General features: G+C 36.3%; 1 protein-coding gene across 2 annotated transcripts in view; it reads right to left on the bottom strand.

Annotated features, from left to right (window-relative positions):
- The window catches only part of r-l (rudimentary-like), a 30,721-nt gene that overhangs the window by 7,701 nt on the left and 4,623 nt on the right, over positions 1-18,397 (bottom strand). Inside the window, exons 2-7 of one of the 2 annotated variants that reach the window (XM_069829051.1) lie at positions 18,109-18,366; positions 12,851-12,973; positions 8,058-8,181; positions 3,344-3,632; positions 1,691-1,905; positions 1,050-1,604 (exon numbers count right to left, since the gene is read on the bottom strand). In XM_069829051.1, coding sequence (XP_069685152.1) covers positions 1,552-1,604; positions 1,691-1,905; positions 3,344-3,632; positions 8,058-8,181; positions 12,851-12,973; positions 18,109-18,366 — 1,062 coding nt within the window. In that variant the 3' untranslated portion in view covers positions 1,050-1,551. Of the gene's footprint in view, positions 1-1,049; positions 1,605-1,690; positions 1,906-3,343; positions 3,633-8,057; positions 8,182-12,850; positions 12,974-18,108; positions 18,367-18,397 lie in introns of those variants that run through there. The other variant, XM_069829050.1, reaches the window with a different exon arrangement.

Raw genomic sequence — 18,397 nt, 5'->3', positions numbered from 1 at the left:
GACCAACTGTAATATATATAATATATAATACTGCTTGGGAGATCAATTTTATTCCCGAAATAATACGATGATAAACAAATTAATGCAAAAAAAAAAAAAAAAAAAAAAAAAAAAAAGAGACATGTGGACCTAATACCTTGTCCACATGCCACCGGCATTAAACATCCCTGGCATCTTTGACACACAGTCGACCAACAGCATGGGAAGCAGGTCTCTCTCCATTAGACTAAAACCGTCCATGATAGAAATGGTTTGTATGAAGTGATGCAATACTCCAGGATTTAGTTAAATCATGAAATTGGACATTAACTTGATTTAATTTAAATTAATGAGATGTGTTTTACATTAGTTGTGGAAATAAACCATCTCGTCTTTCTCTCTTGCTTTTTTTTTTATTTATTTTGTTTTGTTTCACTTATAGTCTTCCTTGTACTACTTATTTATGCTAAATTCTTTTCTCTGGCACTTGTTCTAGCTACTTAGGGACGAAACAGAACGAATTTTATTACCTAACTAGTGGTTATATGTTACAAAGACATTATGCCACCCATTCTATTTTTTTTAACCAGAATGAAGATATACGTGCTGCATTGATACAACAACTTAAACAACTAATGTCATTCAAGTATTTACACAATCGTGTAAGTAAATCAATTTATGCCTTAGTTTTAAATTTTTCTTCTAGTAGCAAGGAAGTTGATATCTTCGAAGATGGTGAATATGGAGAAGAATGTAAGATTTATAGTGGCTGAAGAACTTTGCTTACAGAAAGTCCTTACTTTTAAATACATCAGTCGAGAAAATAATATTGCATGAAAAATTCTATTAAAACAGTTAAGTTCTTTGTATTTTTCATCCAAAATTGCTACTTTCACATAATTGCTGGTTAATCCATGGTAGTACTTCTTGGTAAATGAACAGAATTATAGATGATGTAAATAATCACAATAATACAGATTTCTCTGACAATTTCATATATAGTCCGTTTTAAAATTCTGATTGGTCTTGTATGCTATTTGGCTTAAGACTCCTCACTCTAGTGAACACTATCTTCTTCTTCTTCTTCTTCTTCTTCTATGGTGCGTCGGCCCGTTTTCGGGTCACGGCCTCCCCAGGTGCACTCCACCAAACTTGTCGATCCTGTGCTGTGACTCCCCAATTCCGGATTTTGAGGATTTGTAGTGCATCCTGATATACACCATCTTCCCATCTGTTACATGGTCTTCCCACCGGCCTTCAGGACTCGATGTTCTTCCATCCTAATTAGATGACCTGTCCATTTGAGTCTCTTAATCCGAATAACATGCGACAAGGGTAGTTCTCCATACAAGGAGTATAGTTCGTTATTATATCTAATTCTCCATTCCCCTTGCACGCATACAGGTCCGTAGATTCTCCTCAGGATTTTAGTGAACGCTATCTCTGGACGAATTAATATCCTGAGTGTGTACAAAGTTATGTCCGACTTCTATTCATGCAAGCAGTAATTACCCCATTGGCTCCCAATCTGAACATTATCAGTACACATTCCCTGTCAAGCGGATTGTGGCTTCAGAGAGATACTGTTCTACCAATGACATGTGGTACTGTATCTCTGGTTGAAACTAAAATAAAATACAAATAAATAATACTTCTTGAATTCAAAATATGCTTATATGGTTATTCATTACACAATAAGAATGTAACTCACAGGAAATGTAGTTTGGTGTATTAAGATTTCCTGCAGAGCTCATTTCAACTACGAGAAAACACCCGCGTTTGAGGTCTCCAACAACAGATTTAAGACCTGTTAACACATTCTCGCCTGGTACTGGATGAACTGTTACAAGGTCAGCCCAGGAAGAGATTTTGTGGGTTCCTTTCGAATATTGTAGACTTACAGCATGACCAATGTCAGCAAACTTTCTAGAAGAGAGAAAGAAAATGCAACTAAATTAAATTATGCAACATTTCATGGTTATAAAAATGTAACAAGTGCTAATGTTACTACTGCCCGTGTCTCACGTCCTGAACAAAGAGTTCCCTAGTGCTTATAACCACACCTCTTAGGTCTGCTCGGACCATCACGGGACCTGCAGCGTGGCAGCACGGCAGCATATTACATGTTCTGAAAACATTATCCTATGCCATCGCAGGGATCTTTACTGGTTATAATACTGGATACTCTGATCGTGGTTACCACTATCGCTATTATCTCTGATGGCAATTTCCTAAAATGTATGTACACACTAGGCCACTCTTCGTTCAGTCTGGACAACTGCTGAATTACCATAGAGTAGCATTTCTCAAAGTATGTTCTGGGGTTCCGTGAGCCCTATATGATTTTAAATGTTATTTTATACTTTTTTTTACTTGGTTATTTAACATTGTATTAGCTACTACGTTATTTTACATCAATGGGATTGATGATAGCGAAATAATAATAGCGAAATAATAATAATAATAATAATAATAATAATAATAATAATCCAAGAATATGCGTAAGAATAATATTCTAATAATATGCGTAATAATAATATGTTTAATGAACATCTAAAACGGAAAATACCCATAATACTTATCACTTTCATCACTGGATTCTCTGCGTATGTGTTCACTGAAACAAAATATCGAAAACACAAAATGCAGAAATATAGTAGAAATGAGACTACAACTTTCCGCCATAAAACCAGATTGCAGGCTTAAAAAGCAAATACATTCGTCCCACTGAACAGAATTATTGAGATACTAGTTTTCACTTGTCTGTTAATTATTAAACACTAATAAAATATTACAAGGATTCCGCAGTTACACTTTAGATTAAAAGGGGTTTCGTGGTGGAAAATGTTTGAGAAACACTGCCATTGAAGAAAGAGTTTACGGATGTGTACACATGACAACCGTAATCGCGATTAGGTCGATAATCTCAAGTAGAGACTGTAGTCTACCACTGGTATTAGTGTTTACTTACAGGAATTGATAAGGACATAATTTGTTTGTGAGGGGATAGCCTATACATTCGCTTGTCCATGGCTGATCTTGCTCCATAGCTGACGAAAGGAATCCTGTAAAGGCCAATGTGTTGAACGTAGGGTAGTAAGCACATGCGGTACCCAGCACCTCCTACTCTCCCCCTCTGCATCTCGCCCCACAAAGAAACAGCTCAGGAAGTGAGGCACGGGCAGTACAACAAGAGCAAATTCATTTCACAATAATTTATCCTCGTTTGCAAATGTATTTTTCAAATTAGTTTCTGTAAGTGAAATCTCACTAATTAAATGATGATTTATTATTTGTAATATTCAGGTTGAGATGATATATAAAAAACATTAAAAACATTGCAGCAAAGCAGTACAATAAATACCTATCTTCCAGCAAAAGAAAGTTATGTTGTTGCGCTGCATCAAGTAATTCTTGAATCACTTGTGGGGAAAAATCCTCCACAATATCAATATGAGTCTTAAAAATGCAAATATACGGGCCTACACTATGGGCCAGTGCGATTAACTTGGAGGCATTCGTAACATCAGCTGCTACACATAAGTTTGTCTGTTTTTCCTCCATTAACTTGAATAATTTTGCAGCTACTGGATTTTGTGCATGATCTGCTCTGGCAGCATATGATAAAGTCATTCTGTTTTGATCTGCACCTCCTGCAAAGGGTTGAAAATTAAAAGATAATTAAATAAAAAACAAATTGAAAACAAGTAGATTAAAATAAATTTTCAAATCATAACACTTTCAAAAAACAAAACAACAATATATGATATACTGAATAATTATATTATATTTAACTGCATGCAGGTAAGCAAATGTACCTCTTTCTATGTATTTTATGACATGATGATTGACCATCTGCCATTTAAGTAAAATATAAAAAGTATGAAAGATGAGGCTGCATTTAAACCGCAAAATTGTAACAATGAAAAGTTGTTTATGACAAGTCATAAAGAAAAGAGAGAAGCCTTTAAAAGAGAAAAGTGACTCATTAATAGCATTTATTGACTGACTAAAAAGGTATGATATGCACAATATAGCAATCAGGTGACGCATCATCTAAATAATATTCCCCAAATGATGGATCGGTCATGGTGGTCATTCATTGGCCACTAAAGTCTCCAGATCTGTCTTTCAGATTATGGTCTGTAGAGATGAATGAATAGTGAAGTCTACACAGATAAAATAAATACAAGACACAAACTTGTTGTTCATATTATGAATAGTGCTGCCCTTATAAATGAATGCCAAGACGACTTCAAAGGAGCTAAACATACTATTGCCAAGAGAGATGAAAAGTGCACAGAAGTTGGTGGTTGCTCTCTCCAACTGTTGCAAATTACTGATACCATTTAAATCATCATCATCATCATCATCATCATTTCCGTCACGTATTAGACCCTACAGGATCTGTTACGGTCTCATGCCAGCGCTTTCGTGGTCTTCCCAATTTCCTCTTTCCTCTTGGTACATAAGTAAGAATCTGTTTAGGCCATCTAGTGCGATCCATCCTTTCGACATGTTTTTTCCACTGGAGGCGATATTGTTGAACAAAATTAACTATAGGATCCATTTTTAGTTCCTGCAATATGTCCACATTTTTATGGTGTTCCAGCAAAGAGCATCCAGCTGTTCGTCTCACGAACCTCATTTCAGCCGTCAGCCTTTGCTCATCAGCTTTTCTGATTGTCCATGCCTCGCTGACGTAAGTTAGGACTGGTCGAGCTAGTGTTTTATATACCTTTAGCCTTGTATGTATCTGAACATGGGATGATTTGAAGACGTTAATTACGCCAGTGATTTTTATAAATCGAGATATTTTGTTCGACATATCTTCATCAGTGATGTAAGAGAGGTTATAACCTAAATAGTTAAATGAATTAACACGTTCAATTAAAGTATTATTTATCATGATCTTACTTGGAATTGGATTCTCTCCCGAAAATGCCATGACTTTTGTTTTCTCTTTTGAGATTTCCATATTGAAATCTGAGGCGGTTATTTGCAAATTATAAATGGCTCTTTGTAAAGCATCCTCTGTTTTAGCGATAATAACCTGATCGTTGGCAAACATTAGTGTATCGAGAACTGTGTTTCGATTAATTTGAATTCCAGCATGATGACTTTACCTCCAAATGTATAAAATATGGTTCATATATGATACCATTTAAATAATTAATCAATAAATGCAATCAAGTAATTTCTCTCTCCTTCATATCTTTTGCATGGCATTCATCAATTAATAAATGTAATCACTAAATCATTTATCTCACTTTTACACTTTTGTAAGTGTTCTTATGTGTAACACTGAAACAGCTATTATCTCCAAACTCATTGAAAATTGAACCCATGTTTATATTAACTTTTTTTACTAGGAATAATCCACATAATACCACCACACAAAATATTTACTATTCCTCCTGGAACATTCTGTATATATTCAAGCTGCTTCTGCCGCCGCCCCCACCCCCACCACCACCATCATTGGAAATCCAATGACTGACCAACTTCACCTCTTACAAATGAGTGTTACAATAAACCAGGTCTTCATTTCTCTTGAGTCTTTGGGTGGATAACATGAATGCTTATGTTCATAAAATAGTGAATTCATAAACCAGTGTTCCCAGACAATAGTCATGTAATGATAATTCAACACGTCTACTATATTAAACTGCCATTATGCAAATTCTGTTAGTGTTTACAAGAGAGCTGCCTGATGACTTACAATCACAAACATCTATTATGTAATTGAATAATATGTATAAAAACAACATGCAGCACGTATCCCACTTCTCACTTTGTCTCTTAATCGGCTCATTTCATATTAATTTGCCTGAAAAAGTTTACAATTTGAGGCATATTTATTACATAATTACTGGTTTGAACTAAACATTTTGAAAAAACTTATACGGTTTTATTTGGTACCAATTACAATTAATAATTATTTTTTCTTTAAGATTGACTGAAAAATCAGTATTATGAATACAACTCAAATATTATATGGTACTTTATTATAACAAAATGGAAGGGGGTTGTCTCCTTAACAAAGTATCATTTTTTTTATTGGGTTATTTTACGACGCTGTATCAACATCTAGGTTATTTAGCATTTGAATGAAATGAAGGTGATAATGCCGGTGAAATGAGTCTGGGGTCCAGCACCGAAAGTTAACCAGCATTTGCTCGTATTGGGTTGAGGGAAAACCCCGGAAAAAACCTCAACCAGGTAACTTGCACCGACCGGGCTTCGAACCCGGGCCACCTGGTTTCGCAGCCAGACGTGCTGACCATTACTCCACAGGTGTGGACCAACAAAGTATCATATATTTATATATACACTCATCATAATGAAAAGACCAAAAGCTATAAATACAGTGTCTTTGCATGAACATTTTAGAATTTTCAGGATGATATGAAAAATAAAAAATACCAGTCTGAGAAAAGGAATCTTGGTCTGGAAAAGCCTAAATTATAAGTTATAAGGCCATAACATGTTTTTAATACAGAATAGGTAGAAAGATACGCTGGAATGTCTGTAATACAGAGATACCTCACAATGGATTAGGGAAAGTATTCCAAAACTCCATCAGTTTGAGTTAACCTACATCGATTTAACCTGACATAACTATGTCGGAAGTCTAATGATTGGGGAGAAATTAAGGAGAGAAATACTGGAATGTCTTGTGGTTCTGTGTACTATACTTGACATGTTACGCCAGATCTTTTGAACACAGCAACATCTGCGCAACACACACAGCTGAATACACATTCACTTGACATTTAATTTATCTATTCGCATAGTGAATATGCAGATATATTTTTTGTTTATGGATTTTGTGATGGCAATGCATTGGCTGCTGTTGACTACAGATAACATTTTCCCAATCGAAAGGTTCCACCTATACTGTTTTCGCTGTAAGAAAAATCCTAATGTAAACATAAGCACGTTGCTGTCATACCCGTGATTGGCTCCCAGTCGAAACACTCACATGACGCAGGAAAATATAGTTTGTATTGGGAAACCATAATCTTGTATTATTTGAAAATAAAAAATTGAATTCTAGTTGCTAAATATGATGAAACATATAACTTCACTCATATGTAAAACGCTATGTAAAAGAAAAGCTACTTTTATATTTTGTTATGTACTATGAACGCGGATGAATACCAACAGTAATACCGAGGTAGTCTGTTCTTGTAACAAGCTGGCATCACTTGAGCTCCTAGTTGTTCACGTAAGCACGTGGTAATGAAGTGTAAATGAATCCTATGATAAGTTAAGTGAGTTGAATCCAACATTATCTATTCAGAGCAAGTCAATCAGACTGCACGTCCCAGCTGGAAGGGATAACTGACGCTGTTGTGGACAGTCTCGTCATAAATCCTGTCGATGATAGTTCTGATGACTCCGATTTGGAAGGAATAACTCCTTTGTCCGGCAGCGACTGACTTTATACCTAAGTTTAAAATAACTGAATTACAGTAATTATAAAGTAAATGTTTTCTAAGCAAACGAATGCATAGTAATGAGGTTAGGCCTACATGATGAGTAACGAGAAATGTTTAACATGAAACAGAATGTACAATAGTAGATGGGAACACATACTGAGAATCTATGGCGCCAAACAGTGGCCAATGAAGCCTCACTTCAGTCACGTGCTATTGTTTACATTTGGATTTTTCTTACAGCAAGAAGATTATAGCTGTGTGTTTTCCCGTGTTTATCAGATGTTACGTGAAACTAGCAAGCTACAAAGTGTTCCATTATGGTCGGAAAAAGAACCAGTACCAGTATCCAATATGAATTTACAATTCATGGAACAACACATAAGGTCAACCTTCGTAATTTGTTTATGTAATTATTTTATTTTCTTACAGAATTTGAACTTAATTATGATCATATCACAATATTCTAAAACATAGGAATATGTCTACAATGTCGCCCATTAATAACTTCCCAACCATTATGTTTCGGACATCAGTATGTGATTGATGCGGTTAACCCAACTATATCATCCTTAAGCATTTTACATTTCTTCTGAAACAATCTGTATGTATATCTCTCTTTAGTCATACATTTACCTGAAGGAGGTGGTGTTACGATAAATGAGCCATCAGGACGAATCTGACTAGCTGCAAGATACTTCTTCACATTGTCCACAGTTTCCTGTGTTACTCGTCCAGCTTCTTTTAATATTTGTAGAATCTGAAGCAAACATTCACTCCCATTGCTAGTGTTAATCAAATAAAACGTATAATAAATATTTTTCATTATAGTTCCCTTGGTACTAGCTAAGTCATAACCACCAACCTTGAGAGAGGTAGAGAGGGAGGGGGGAGAGGGAGAGGGGGAGGGGAGGAGAGAGGGGGAGGTGGAGGAGAGATAGGGATAGAGAGGGGAGAGGGAGAGAGAGGGGGAGGGGAGAGAGGGGGAGACGGAGAGAGATGAAGAGGAAGAGAGGGGGAGGGGGATAGAGAGAGGGGGAGAGGGAGAGTGGGGAAGGGGGAGAGAGGGAGAGGTAAGAGAGAGGGGGAGGGATGGGCAGAAGGAGAGAGGGGAGAGGGGGAGAGAGGGAGAGGGCGAGAGGGAGAGAGAGGGGAAGGGAGAGGGGGGACGGAGAGAGAGAGAGCACACACACAAAAAATTTATTATAGGAGTTAAGTCTCTCGGCCCTCAGAAGGGGGCGGGAAGAAAGAATTTGTTGTAAGATAGAAACTAATGAAAATTTTTTAAGCATTTTCATTTTCAATGTCATCAATGTTCAAGAACTTGACACACATTCACAACATTACAAATTGAGTTCAGTATGATGTTTTGACACCTTGGTCATTTAGTTTCAAAGCATAGGTACACATCGTACCAACACTAGCCAACAAAATAAATGTATTAAATAAAGATAAATGTATTAAATAAAGTACTGTATAAGGCTTATTTTGAGGTTTCGTAACAAGCTGTTTTTTACGGTGATGATGTGGTTTTAGGCGTAATAGATCAAGTATTGGTCAGATATTTTGTATTCTGACAGATAATGGAGAAAAAATGATACAGTGCACCAGTTATTCATAGATTTCAAAAAGGCATATGACTCTGTTAAGAGAGAAGTTTTATATGATATTCTTATTGAATTTGGTATTCCCAAGAAACTAGTTCAATTAATTAAAATGTCTCGGTGAAATGTTCAGCAGAGTCCGTATAGGTCAGTTTCTGTCAGATGTGTTTCCAATTCACTGTGGGCTAAAGCAAGGAGCTGCACTATCACCTTTACTTTTTAACTTTGCTTTAGAGTATGCCATTAGGAGAGTCCAGGATAAAAGAGAGGGTTTGGAATTGAATGGGCTACATCAGCTGCTTGTCTATGCCGATGACATGGATATATTAGAAGAAAATCTACTAACGATTAGGGAAAATACGGGAATTTTACTGGAAGCAAGTAAAGAGATAGGTTTGGAAGTAAATCCCGAAAAGACAAAGTATATGATTATGTCTCGTGACGAGAATATTGTATGAAATGGAACTATAAAAGTTGGAGATTTATACTTCGAAGAGGTGGAAAAATTCAAATATCTTGGAGCAAAAGTAACAAATATAAATGACACTCGGGAGGAAATTAAACGCAGAATAAATATGGGAAATGGCTGTTATTATTCGGTTGCGAAGCTTTTATCCAGTCTGCTGTCAAAAAATCTAAAAGTTAGAATTTATAAAACAGTTATATTACCGGTTGTTCTTTATGGTTGTGAAACTTGGACTCTTACTTTGAGAGAAGAACATAGTGTAAGGGTGTTTGAGAAATAGGTGCTTAGGAAAATATTTGAGGCTAAGAGAGATTAAGTTACAGGAGAATGAAGAAAGTTACACAACACAGAAGTGCACGCATTGTATTCTTCACCTGACATAATTAGGAACATTAAATCCAGACGTCTGAGATGGGCAGGGTATGTAGCATGTATGGGCGAATCCAGAAATGGATACAGAATGTTAGTTGGGAGGCCGGAGGGAAAAAGACCTTTGGGGAGGCAGAGACGTAGATAGGAAGATAATATTAAAATGGATTTGAGGGAGGTGGGATATGATGATAGAGACTGGATTAATCTTGCTCAGGATAGGTACTAATGGCGGACTTATGTGAGGGCGGCAATGAACCTCCGGGTTCCCTAAAAGTAAGTAAGTAAGTAAGTAAGTATAAGGTTGATTTAAAAGAATCTGAACTAAATTACAGTACTAGTGCAATATCACCTACTTGTGTTTTTACTTTTAAACATTTTCAGTATCACGACATTATATATATATATATATATATATATATATATATATATATATATATATATATACATACATACATATATATATATTTTTTTTAATTGGGTTATTTTACGACGCTGTATCAACATCTAGGTTATTTAGCGTCTGAATGATATGAAGGTGATAATGCCGGTGAAATGAGTCCGGGGTCCAACACCGAAAGTTACCCAGCATTTGCTCATATTGGGTTGAGGGAAAACCCGGAAAAAACCTCAACCAGGTAACTTGCCCCGACTGGGATTCGAACCCGGGCCACCTGGTTTCGCAGCCAGACGCGCTGACCGTAACTCCACAGGTGTGGACACGACATTATAGTCTAGAATAATAACAACATATGTAAGTAGCAGAGGTATATACCCATATCTGCACCAATAAAAGGAGTGACAGAAGAAATAAAATAAAAATTTGACGAATAGTTTTTAGAAAAAAAACTAAATGCAAAAGTCAAGATAACAATGGATCAACATAGAAAATGTTGGCAGAGTACTGCAAAATTCAGAATCTGATTATGAATGCATGGCACACCACTTGCACCACATCAAAATATTAAATTTCAACTATATACAATGCAAATGAAGCAAATGCAACTCAACCTTATTTTTAAGGTGCACAATAACAACCTCAACATCCCTCCATTATAACTTATTGCAGTTTAATAAATTAATATCAACTGTAGATTTGGTAAAGCATAATGACTAAGATTCGGATAAAGTAGCTGTATCAGGATATGCTGTATGACTGTATAGGGATTAGGGCCTCGACTTGCTTCAGTAAACACTAACCCCTTCCACTTGCTAAAACTCTACCTGCTGGGAAGAGTGCTCCCCACCTTCTAGCTAAAACATCAGTGAACTGACTGGGGGACACGCGACAACTAGTTAATGTTTGTAAATAAAATGCACGGACCAAGGATGCCTATCCTGATACAGCTACTTTATCCGAACCATAATGATGACTTTGCTATCACCATATTTTAAAAAGCAATTCCTAAAAAAATGCATCATCAATTTTCAGAACTACTGCCCACAAGAGAAACTATTATGGTAGCAGTATTTTCATTTACCAGCACTTAACTGCGAAGGTTTCAGAGTTGAAATTCAACATGGACAAGAAAAGACCGACAAATTTTGTATGGAGCCCTGTATCAGGAATAGGGTTCTTTCATATACTGTAAATCTATGACACGAACCACTCAACTTTACTTTCCTACGGAAGGAAATCATGCTAAAGATCTTAATGCCATTTAAAATCAATTACCCTCAGGCCAGGTTTGAACTCACAAACCTCGGTTTAAATGCCAACATGTTACCTTTAAGACTACTGAGAACGGCAGAAACAGAAGAAAGAGCACGTAAGTATAGATATTACTTCCTATGTAAATAAAGTTATTTTTGTACATACTCGTAGAATAAAAAAAAAAAAAAAAACAAGACATGAAGAATACATTAGATGCAGTTATAGTTTGACAACTTCAAGTGAAACCCCGTAAAACACGCCAACTTCTGGAATCTCTCTTTTTCTTTCTTCTCTCTCCCTCGCTCCTCATCATTCAGTCACCAATCACCATGTAAATATCTGAGAGGGTGTCGCGACCAATAGAAGAACCACTCTCCAGTATTACCACAATAACGGATTCTTCATTTTTGCCTCAACTGTCGGTTAGGAAGGTTCAATTATGCTAGCATTGCAGGCAACTAGTCAACCTTTTAATGCTTTTGTTAGCAGGTTTGACAAACTGTGAGTGGACCTGCAAGTACAGAGTGCATAGTGCTCTCTCCCTTCCCCCCATGTTTTCTCACTTGCTCCTCCCCAAGACAGCCAGCGCTCACATAGTAACTCAGTCAGGGTTTCAGTTCGATTTGTCAATCTATAGTATACATAATGTAGGGCCTACTTACAGTACAAGAAGCGATTTAACCAATTTACTTTCTAATGTGTGATACACGCATTTAAAAAGAAATTTCCAGTGTTTCAATAAAAAATCCAACAAAGACAGCACATCTTGTTTCAAAGAACACAACAGACGTTAACAAAATTCTGCCCACAGAAGGCCAATGCTAACCAGCGAACTGCTTGCCTCACATCCACATGACTCAGCAGAAGTCAACGATCATCCAACCACTATGGAGGTTTTGTGGTTAGCACAATGGTCTTTCCAGCCATTATATAACTGGTTTGTAGAACTGGATTTCGCTACCTACTGTAGTTCTCCAATTTCATCATGAAGCTGGGTAGGTACTGGTCTCATACACTGACTGAAATTTCATTTGAAAATTTCTTCCCACATGATGACATGAACCAGTGCTCATTGTGTAACTTAAATCTAGGCATGGCACCTTAGACCTTAGTGTGAGACACTTAAAAATCATTATGTAGTTATACGTCACAATTAATTATAATAACAACAATATGTTTCTCTCCAATAACCAGTTCTTGGCTTCGTAAAGCAATGGAAATACAGTGCCTCCACAACACTTTCCCTAACAAATTGTTAACTCTAAAATAATTTTAAAAGAACAGTACATTATGACATGAAACTGTTAAATGTAAGAGTTCACTGTATTCTGCCCACCTGAGAAAGAGTACACAAACTATGCATGGTGATTCCCTGTTGTGAGAGATTATATTTGCCACCTTGCTCACGATCTACCACAACAACAGTGGATGTCACATCCAACCCTTCAGAACGAAGATCCTGTAACACATTAATACTACAATGAGGTTTCTGTCAGGTTAAATTAATTTATTACAATGAAACTGTGCTGTAACAAAATATGAAATTGTTATAAAGCGACGAAAATTATTAGAAACATTCATTGCAGTGAGAACAGCATTACATTTGCATTAATCAAATTTGTATATTAAGATCCCTGGCTCTTGAAACAATTAACCTCAAGTATCCAGAAACTGAGCGGTTTCGTGTTTATACAGATGGATCCAAATCGGAGGATGATATTAATGTTGGTGCCGGTGTATACAGCGATATCTTTGCCTCCTATACAGCGGTAGGCACTCATAGGTCAGCTTATGATGGTGAAATTGAAGCAATCAGGGTAGCCTTAGCTCAGCTGATATGTCATCAAACTAAATTCAAGAATGTCGTCATCCTGTCAGATTCCAAAGCAGCCATAGAATCTGTAGGTTCCTCAGACCCTGAGTGTACATCAATCCAAGACTGTCAAAATGCCATACAACTATTACAAGCAAAACACAAAATCGTGGTACTACAGTGGGTCCCTGGGCACTGCAACTTATTTGGCAATGAACAGGCCGATGCCTTGGCAAAAAAAGGTGCTAAAATTTTACAAACATTTCCTAAACCAACACCCTTCCAGACAATAAAATTATACATCAAAGAAGTTGCCCACAACATCCACTCCCATGAGATTGCAGAAAGAACATATGGCAAACACTGGAGAAGGGGCCTTCTATCAATACCTAACGGACCAAGAAGATTGGCAGTCGCGAAATTCCGCCTTGCAACTGGTCATGACTGCTTGGCGCAGCATCTCCACCATTTCGGTATTTATCAACATCCAACCTGTATCCTTTGTGACCTTCAAGAAGCGATGAATAGAGATCATCTCCAACGCTGCCCAGCTCTAAAATCACTGACTGAATGTGCCAGATACTGGGAAGCGAGAAGCCTCATGCCTCTGTTTAGTTCTTAGTTTTTAGTTCTTTAAGGATTTTGTTTAGTTCCTTCATTAGATTTAATTTTAAGTTGTATTAAGTTAATTGTTTTAATCTTGAGGTTGTGTATAGGTAAAAGATAAGTTATCTATGTACCTGTCATTCGCATAAATAAATAAATAAATTTGTATTTCACTATAAAGACAGCAGAGCAATGATAATGAAATTAAAAAAATTGATGTATTATTCATCAGACAGAGGAAGAGATCTTTGGGCTGTCAAAAAAAAAAGGTGGACCGAGAATGACTGACTGAGGCTGTAACGGAACTTGAGCCTTATATTTCTTTGAATGATGAAGGCTTAATACGTGATAGGAAGAAGAAGAAAATGTATTTTTTACTTTGTTATTTAATGAAGCTGTATCAACTACTAGGTTATATAGCTTCGATGGGATTGGTGATAGTGATGGTATTTGCCGAGATGAGACCAAGGATTCACCATAGATTACCTGACACTTGCCTTATGGTTGAGGAAAACCTCGGAAAAAACCCAACCAGATAATCAGCCCAAGTGGGACTCGAACCCACACTCTCTTCTTACATTGTCCGACTTTTTTTCTAGTTCCTATTTTCTTTTTGCTGCAGAAAAATATATGATGTATTGTATGTTATATTTCTACATAGTTTTTTCTACAGAAGGTTATTACAAGCCTTCACTCTTCCTAGAAAGTATGTACAGTAGTAGAAATGCTTCACTGTCGGCAACAGAAATAGTTACTTGTAAAATAATCACTACTTGCTTCCAAAGAATTTCCACAAACCTGTATACAATTCAGTCTTTATCCTTACTATTCGAGTGGCTGTACTGTATAAACTTACATGCAAAAATAATGTCTATTACAGTTGTCAAAAGAAATTAAATGTGTTAATTATCGAAAAAATTACAAATAATTGAGAGATTTGGAAAAGAATAAACTGTCGTTAATGCTTTTTCATAGTAGAAGATTGGCGTTACAACTGTACGTAATTTAACAAAAGAAAAAAACAAGGATAAAGTAACTTATACGAAGTATGTAAATCTACAATGTAGAGACTTCAAGTATTCCTATCTTTCCACAGACAATCATCAACCATCAACCTTTGAACCAGTCATTGACATCCGAGCTTTTAATAAACTCCTGATCCACTACATAGCACGATAAACACAAGGTCACGAAGGAAATTACGAGATTGTGTATTATGCACTTAATTTAAAAAACATCTTTTATGGTACGGATTATCCGATTTTTTCGATTAACCGTTCAGTCCACCCCTTCATTACCACGGATAATAGAGATTCTACTGTATATGAAATGTATAAAACGTGTTTCAATGGTGCATATCATCACAACTATTTAATTATGCTCTGAAGTGAGCACATATGAGTTCTATATCCTGTCACACATTAGGTACTTCTATTATCTGCTCAGTCATTTGAACTGAAAACGTGATTAAGAGAAAAGACAACATGTACATACAGGATGAATATTAAATGCAGTCTTCGAAGACCAGGGCATAATAGACCACATCAAAACATGCATAAATAACATAGGAACCAGTATTCTATCTTGCAATTTTTCCCAACTGTCTAATGGGACAAGTATTATTTTCATGGGAAATGCTTCTATATGCACGAGTCCACACCTGTGGAGTAACGGTTAGTGCATCTGGCCACAAAACCAGGTGGCCCGTGTTCGATTCCGGTCGGGGCAAGTTACCTGGTTGAGGTTTTTTCCAGGGTTTCCCTCAACCCAATATGAGCAAGTGTTGGGTAACTTTCGGTGCTGGACCCTGGACTCATTTCACCGGTATTATCACCTTCATCTCATTTAGACACTAAATAACCTAAGATGTTGATAAAGCATCGTAAAATAACCTACTAAAATAAAAAATATATGCACGAGTTTAAGCTCAGACTGTAACTCTTGCAAATATGTAGTTTCTGATCTCTTCAGCTGCTTGCAGAATATGCTGGTGAATCTCTTCTTCAGTAACTATTTCACTCATGTACACTTTACTTTTCATATCACCCCATAATAAAAATCTACTAGGTTTACGTCAGGCAATCAGCCAATCCAACGGTTTGGAAATTTTTGGTTTAAATACTATGCACTGTATGCGTAAAGAACCGGTGCAACATCATGAAGAAACCACATACATCTTCTTGTCTAATAAGGGACATCATCCAACAGCTCAGATAAATTATACTTAAAAAACGTTTGTATCTACTGCATGTCATTCGAGGTGGAAGGTTGAATGGTCCAATAAGAAAATCTATTATACCAGCCCAGACATTAATTGAGAATCTCTGTTGAAAATGTGTTTGCTGTATCATATAAGGATTCTCGAAAGCATAAGTATGTGTATTATGAAAGTTCGTAATTCCCTGTTACGTGAAACAGACTTCATCAGTCACAAGGATATTGCTTAGGAAATCTGGATCCTGTATACACTGATTATGCAGCCCCTCACAAAATACCACACATGGAGCAAAATCATTAAGTAAAGGACACTGAATGCATTGTATGTAATATGATTGTAGCAATTGTTCTTTAAAAGTTCGCAAAACAGTCCAATGTGATACAACTTCATGGCCGATGTTACAGCTGCTACATTCTGGATTTTGCTCCACCAAATTCAACATATTTTCTTCATTATTTACAGTTTCATCAGGTTTAGTACCACCACGATTTCGACACTCTCGTATTACACTTCCTGTGTCACGAATATGCTGTCACACTGCAATAAATGTCCGTATTTTAGGAACAGTCCTATCTGGAAATCGTATTTTATACAGTTGTCGAGCTGCACAACTAATACATAAATGAGAATCATGTCAACATATTCCTGATTTGTAAATTTTGACATTCTTAAAACAAATGCATTCAATTATACATACAAACCCTAGATCATATATGAGGGGCTTAGAACAAAAAGCAGGTAAGTGACGGAAACCTAGTTTTGAGGAAATTACAGTTAAAGTTCTACATGCAATGAAATATTATACACTAGTTTCGTGAAATGATGCCCATATAGCAGCACTGCACAGTGTGATCACTTATCTGATTTTATCCCAAATAAACATCTTTTTGAGCTATCACAACACGCACTTACCTCAATTTTTTTAATAATGTCACTTACCTGCTTTTTCTTCTAATCCCCTCATATGTAACAGATAACTCATCGCTATGTTAAAATCGGCAGCACTTTGAAGAGAACAACCGCCAGGATCGCCACCCGTCCGCCGTAAGCGAACACGAGATGGCAGTACCATCGCTAATGCAGTTCAAATGGGAATTATGACGTGACTCCTTATGTAACAACTAGATGGCAGCGTAGTAAACCTGACAAAAGTTGTTAATGTCAAAGCCTGTAAGGCCGACCTATCTGTTACATATATGATCTAGGATACAAACAAAACTGCACTTACGGGAACGTAAGACAAATTCCTTCTCTCGAACATAAACACACGTACTGACTGCTTGTTTTTGTACTTCTGACTACGGAGTAATGAACGCAGGGCTGTTGCCTTACCTGATGTGAGGGGTAGATGTTGCCAACTTTCGCTATCAATATTACAAAATGTATCAAATGTTGTATTTAATTTGCATAAATACTATCAATGTTACTGCAAGACTGCAAAGGAAAAACATTCCTTTTTTTTTTTTTCATTTAATTATCGAAGCAAAATTTAGAACAGTACGACAAATACTTATCGAATAAGGCAGAATTTAAAGTTTAGGGAGGAACATTTTTTTATAACAGTATTCACTCCATGGAATACGCTGTTCAAATCAGCACACACATATATTACTTCCATCCTGTATATGGGTAAATGTAGTACATTTCAATTAAACATGTCTGGTGCAGGCAAGAAGACTCTAACTTTTTCAATCAAATTACTTGTTTGAGAATAAATAACAGAATCACTTCAAATATTTTCTCTTATCACGAATGCAGAAATGTCCAATACAATATATATTTAAATAATAAGTTTGTAATAAGCAGTATATATCAGACAACTGATTACTTCATTTCATATGCCATTATTGATAAAGTAACACTTTATATAATGCAATAAAGTTTCCATTGCTAATTATTCAATTTATGTGTTAGAAGTTTTCAGTTTAAAAAAAATTCACAGACCTTATGAACTTACCCTGACAGTTTCCAATATACTGGAACCACTTGTAACAACATCCTCAATAATGACACACTTATCATGTGGATTGAATTTACCCTCTACTAACTTCTTAGTTCCATACTTCTTAGCTTCCTTGCGGCGAATAAGCATTGGAATTTTTGACCGTGAAGATATGAGAGTAGCAATTGGTAACGCTGCATATGGTACACCACAAAGTTCATCATATGTTTTATCCTTAATAGCAAATTCCCATAGTAATTCTGCTACGTCTTCCTGAAAAATAAAAATATAACACATATCCCAT

The sequence above is a fragment of the Periplaneta americana genome, chromosome 6 (assembly GCF_040183065.1).
Source record: "Periplaneta americana isolate PAMFEO1 chromosome 6, P.americana_PAMFEO1_priV1, whole genome shotgun sequence".
Lineage (NCBI taxonomy): Eukaryota > Metazoa > Arthropoda > Insecta > Blattodea > Blattidae > Periplaneta > Periplaneta americana.
Note: the sequence above shows the minus strand (reverse complement) of the source record. Positions and strands in the feature narration are given on the sequence as shown.